Here is a 6,000-nt window from a genome sequence, read left to right on the forward strand (position 1 = left end):
GAGGATAGAAACTCTGGAAGACTTCAAATCTGGCTTGAAAGTACTTACTAGCTATGTGCTCATGGGCACATCACTTAACCTCATTTGCCTCAGTTTCCTCATTTGTAAAATGAGCTGGAGAAGGAAATGACAAGCCACTCCAAAATCTTTGCTGAGAAAACCCCAAATGAAGTCCATGAAGAGTTGGATACAGCTGCAAAGACTAAATAATGACAATTTTTTTTTCCCAAAAGGTTCTGATCAAATTTCACTCTTTGGTAAGATTGCTATCCTGTTGAAAGGAAGGTCTTATTTATTTGAAAGGAAGAGAATGGTGGGGTGTGGGGGAGGGGGTATTTCATAGTTCTCGAGTATCCAAATGTGCTGATTGAGTACTCTCCAGTGCTCTTTAACTGCTCCTGCTCTATTCAAGTTTTCATTATATTCATTGGTTCCCCCCCCCCCACAGAACATTCCCATACCAACTCTAAAGGCATATGCAGAAGCACTGAAAGAAAATACATATGTGAAGAAATTCAGCATTTGTAGGAACAAGAAGTAATGATCCCGTTGCATATGTAAGTACCATTAGGCCTGTTAATTAATGAACAGAAATGCTTGGGGGGTCATTCATTGCCTGGGATCAGTTTTTAATGTTCCTTTACCAGATCTTAATTCACTTCAAGATGCTGATAAAGGGATGGAAGTAATGCTGGGGAGCAGGAAGGAAGCTTTTTATTCCAATTTCAATTTGTGTTGATGGTATATATTGACTGCAGGCTTAGGAGATGAAGATAGGACTGATGTTTTGTAATATTTGGGGGGGCATAATCAATAACTAATTAATCTCTTGTGGCAGTTAAATGGTACAGTGGATAGAATACTAGAACTGGGAGTCAGGAAGAACTGAGTTCAAATCTGACCTCTACATATTTAACCATGGGACCCTGCATAAGCCACTTCATCTCTGCCTATCTCATTTTGCTCATCTATTAAAATGAGTATCATAATATCACCTCTGTTTCAGGGCAGGTGCACAGATCAAATGAGATAATATTAGAAAATTGTAATGTGCTATATAAAATACTCACTAGCATGAGATTCAATTGGAATATTAATATAATAATCTACCCTCAAATAATTATGAGACATAGACCACAGCAATTACTGTATCCAAGGTTGATGTATTAGAATTATAAAAGTAATTGGCACAGAACCCCTACTTTGGTTGGAGGTCTTTTAACATAGTTTGTAGGATCTCTTGTTAAGGAAAGGTATTCTTGTTTTTGGTTTGGGTTGGACTAGATGTTCCTATGGACCTTTTTCCAGATCTGACATCCAGTGACACTGCTAATTTCTCAGATAATTGAAGGAAAAAGTAGATTTGGGGCTGGTGAGTCCTCCAAAAAGGATGACCAATCCTGTTTTGTTTTCTTTTTTTTTTCCTTTTGCAAGGAAACGGGGTTAAGTGGCTTGCCCAAGGTCACACAGTTAGGTAATTATTAAGTGTCTGAGGTCGGATTTGAACTCAGGTACTCCTAACTCCCAAGTCCAGCACTCTATCCACTGTGCCACCTAGCTGCCCCCTTATGCTTGGTTTTCAAAATGAGCATCAATTCTGCACCACAGTCCAAACTAGGGATTTGTTTGTGTTCCACAAAACATACCAGTTTGGGGGAAACCTGCCATTTCAATCAATGAGAAATCATTGATCTGGACTTGTGGGTCTTTTCTGAAAGTTATATTTTCTGCCAAAAAAAATTCTTATCCAGTGAAACTTTCCAGTAGACTTTTACTAATTATTTCATTTCCCTAGAGTCTACTGATTATCATCTCAGTGACCCCTCTGTGGGATGCTCTGACTGTGTCCCTCTCTTTTTATTAATCCTGGTCAGCAGCAGCTTTGCTTTCTCCCCTGGTTTCTCATCCAGTAGAAAATATCTGGGTGGATGGGTGACATATGTTTCCCACTCGTATTTCTTCCCCATAAAAATAAAACCAGTCAAGCAGTTGAAAAATATTTATTAAACACTTGATATGTGCTAAGAGCTAAGGCTAGAAAGAAAAACAAAGAAACAAGCACATGTTTTTCCTTCTCCCCAATACTCAAAATAGGAAAATTTCTCTGTGAAATCCATCTCCTCTGTAATGTGGAAGGGACAGAGGTTAGGAGAAATCAGACTTCATGTAGGCGGTTTTTAGACCTCTATACCTTAGCATGTTTATGCAATTTTACCAAATATGTTTGAATTGTTTCCAATTTTTAGGATGATTGAGAAAAGTTTTCAGATCTTCACTAAGGTAATTGATGTGGCTTAGTGTGCAATATTTCTCTTTTCTGATTGAAGGCACTGGCTGAAATGCTGAAAGTTAATGGTGTATTGAAGAGCCCTCAATGTGGAATCAAACTTCATTTCTGGATCTGGTATCCTGTCCCTGGTAGAAGCCCTTCAGCATAATACTTCATTGATGGAATTGAAAATTGATAACCAGGTAAGATGAATTATCTCCTCCTCCCCCTGTGTTTTACAAATGAGGAAACTGAGGTCCAGGAATTAAATGACTTTCCACAATTATATAACTAGATAATTGCTTATGTTGAATGGATTATCTGTATAGTTTTTTTAATATTAAGAAAATGTTATTTGTGTTTAATCTGATGTTAATCTGAGGGCTTCCTCTGCAGTATGGGCACTAATCAGTGCAAATTCCCTTTCAGTTGTTCAATGTAATTTCAATGCTAAATGTAAATTTGCCAAGATGAGAACAGCCTCAATCCATCCAGCTACCCCTCCTCCAGCTTCCTGCCTCTCAGTCTTCCACAGTGGGTACCTGACCCCAGTCACTAAAGGGAGTGGTTTCTGGCCCCTTTTTACCTACTTTTTTCCTGACTCACCTCTGCATAGGAAGTGAGCAAAGACTAAAGAAGTTTGGTCTGCACTGGCCTCAAGGCTGAACTCATCCACTCACATGAATATAGATAGCCCCAGCTGCCTCATATATTTTCCTTTTTCTCTTTCCTTCAGATCTTTATTTTTAGTCCATCCTCAAGCAACTTATTGTCTCTTCAGGTAAAATCTGTGAACTTTGCAGGCTTGTGACATGAAAATCCCGAGCTTTCCCACCTCCAGGGCCAATTGTGTATTTTTCACTTCCAAGAACTTTGTAGTGGCACCACTCATTTTTCCTGTCATCACACAGAAAACAGGTTTCCCTTTTTTGGTTTTTCACTTTGCTAATACTTACCATTGTTACCTAATTCAGCCCAACAATTCTCCTACCTTCTATGCCTCTATTTTTGGTTTTGGTTTTATTTTCCTATGAGTTGCTGGCCTGAAATAGCTTGATTATCTATATTTTTATCTGTCTATTGATTCTTTCATTATTTACTTGTTTATTTCCATATTTAGGATTGAACCAATGCTTTCTTTGATCTAGGGAACTTCTGGTATAGAAATTCTTTTTACCAGTGTGTGTATAGGCAACTCCTGTGCAATTTAGAGCTTTTGAGAACTGCCTAGAGTCAGAAAGATAATGGTTTATTCATTGTTTCATAGCTAGTATATATGAGTAGTATCCCAGATTTCTTTTATTACAAGTATTGTCTTCTATCTCATTTGCCAGACTATGTCTGAGGTTATTTTCTTGAATGGTTTAATTCTAGGATAATGTTTAGTTCTATTCATTTTTCTTCTTGTTAATCTGTTTCTCTTATATTCTTTTGTTTTTTCACACTCCTTTAAAAGGTATTGATTCATTCTCAAATATGGCTCTTTATCTTAAGTGTTTTCTTCTTTAATTGCAAAGTTTTTGGCATAGTGCTTAAGTCCATAGTAAGTGCTATATAAATGGTTAGCTATCATTATTATTGTTATTATTCTTTCTGTTTGTGGAACTTTTTTTTTCATCAATGCCAAGAGGGCCTTTATCTTCATTATCTTCAAAGAAGCATACTGTATGGTTTGATTTCCTCTGCTATATCATTTTCATCAGTCATTCTTCTGTCTCTTTCTAACATTGCCCTCTGTCCTGAGCTATTGGTTCAGAGGGCAGCAGTGGGAGAACAGATGGAAGGAAGTATGTGTCAGAATTCACCAACAGTTGTAGAAATGGGCATTGGGATTGTACAAAACAGATGTCCCCAAAAGGAATACTTGGATAGGGTCTTGCAGCCTCATGGTGTTAGGTGATACTTGATATCCACTGCAGAAGGTCAGGCCTGAAGAGGAGCAAAGCTGACCAAAAAGAACTGAGTAAAGCACATGGTAGTTCGTCTCTTTTAAACTTGTTCGAAATTCACACCAATTTAGCCTTGGCCCAGGTCCCTCTTTACCTTTATCTTTTTGGTTAGGCTGTGGTATCGATGCAGGTCAAGCACCTTGATAGATGAACCAACTACCTTATCTTCTTTTTTCTGTTTTATTATTCCATGACCCTTTGGGTCTCCAGCAAGGAATTATAGGAATATTGAGCACATAAATTTTCCATTACATTAGCATATAGTGAAAAGTGAGTGACAAACCTGACAAGGAAAAACTTAATAGATTAAATAAATGTAAAAAATTTATTATGATATTTCCTCTCTGATGTTCTCCCTCCCTCTCTCTCTCTCTCTCTCTCTCTCTCCTTTCCTTTCCTCATTCTGAACATATAAAATATGTGAAGAATCATAGCCTCACAAGTGGGTAGTCTAAAGGAATAATATATATTTTGATTGCTTATATTTTCACAAGATATCTTAGGGTTTCAGGACTAGGCTTTTTTCCCCTTATGTATTTATAATTTTTTTCAAAGCACTGGGGACAAATCTTTTGTTTCATGTAGTTTAATTTGATTTAATGATTTTATATGATTTTTATATGAATTAATGATTTAATATGATTTAATTTGATTTAATATGATTTCTTGAAATATAACCCTGGAAAACCAGACTTTGATAAAGTCCGTTGGAATTCAAATGGAGCTACTTGACTAGGTCTTTAAATCTAAATCACTTTGATCTCAATGATTTGACCAAAATTTGGTTCTTAAGTCGCACATGTTCTTTGGGTTTTGATGGCTCTTGTTTCTGTTGGCAATTGTTTTCTGTTCTGGCCATAAATTCTGAGAGTCTTCCCCTCCCAGACTGAAATCTTTTGTGAAGACAAACTAGCCCATCTTTTGCTTCAATTCTTAGCTAGACTTTAATCACTGAATGGGTGTTTGCATCAGAGAAACTGAAACCTGGTAAAGATCTTAGCTTAAAAGACCAAGGTCCCCCCACTACATCTCAGGCCATTACCAGCTGTCCTGACCTATGTCTTTGCCACTGGATCAAATGACTGGAGGAGAGAGCGAGGCTGTTGACTTTGCATAGCCCACCCTTACTTTAATCCAATTTACTTGCAAGTCAAGATAGTATCCTCCTGATGTCATTGGTCTTCTTCAATATGAAGGACAAACAACAACATCATAGAAAACAAATACCAATCAAAAGAATCTATAAATCACCTCCAGAAAAAAAATCAATGCTATAAGTTCCTAAACACATGATCTAGGGGAACTTCTGGTATAGAAATTCTTTTTTACCAGTGTGTGTATAGGCAACTCCTGTGCAATTTAGAGCTTTTGAGAACTGCCTAGAGTCAGAAAGATAATGGTTTATTCATTAAATATTCATTCATAAATATTCATTAAATATCATTAAATTTGATAATTCCATTAAATTGGCAGGAGGGAATGTAAAAAGAGCACTGGAGCTCAAGATGTAAACCCAAGGTGACCTACAAACAAGCAAAATCATGAAAAAGAATTGACACTCAATAAAAAAGAGGCATTTGAAATATAACTATACTATCTTTAATGATTGATTATTCAGACTCTACTTGGGGACCTGAAGTGATGGGGAAATCATGCTGCCTCCAAAAGCAGTCCATGATAATAACTTAAACCTAAATTCTTCATCATCCATTCATTGTTCTTAGTTAATTCCTCTACCAAATGGACATCCTTTTAAATATTTGAAATACTTCCACTTAAGTT

At 36.8% G+C, this 6,000-nt stretch overlaps 1 protein-coding gene across 1 annotated transcript in view; it reads left to right on the forward strand.

Moving 5' to 3' along the window:
- Positions 1 to 6,000, forward strand: part of TMOD1 (tropomodulin 1) — a 162,354-nt gene that overhangs the window by 93,178 nt on the left and 63,176 nt on the right. The window contains 4 exon segments of the mRNA XM_074201960.1: positions 449 to 523; positions 525 to 557; positions 2,328 to 2,369; positions 2,371 to 2,478. Coding sequence (XP_074058061.1) covers positions 449 to 523; positions 525 to 557; positions 2,328 to 2,369; positions 2,371 to 2,478 — 258 coding nt within the window.

Source organism: Macrotis lagotis, chromosome X (assembly GCF_037893015.1).
Source record: "Macrotis lagotis isolate mMagLag1 chromosome X, bilby.v1.9.chrom.fasta, whole genome shotgun sequence".
Classification (NCBI taxonomy): Eukaryota; Metazoa; Chordata; class Mammalia; order Peramelemorphia; family Peramelidae; genus Macrotis; species Macrotis lagotis.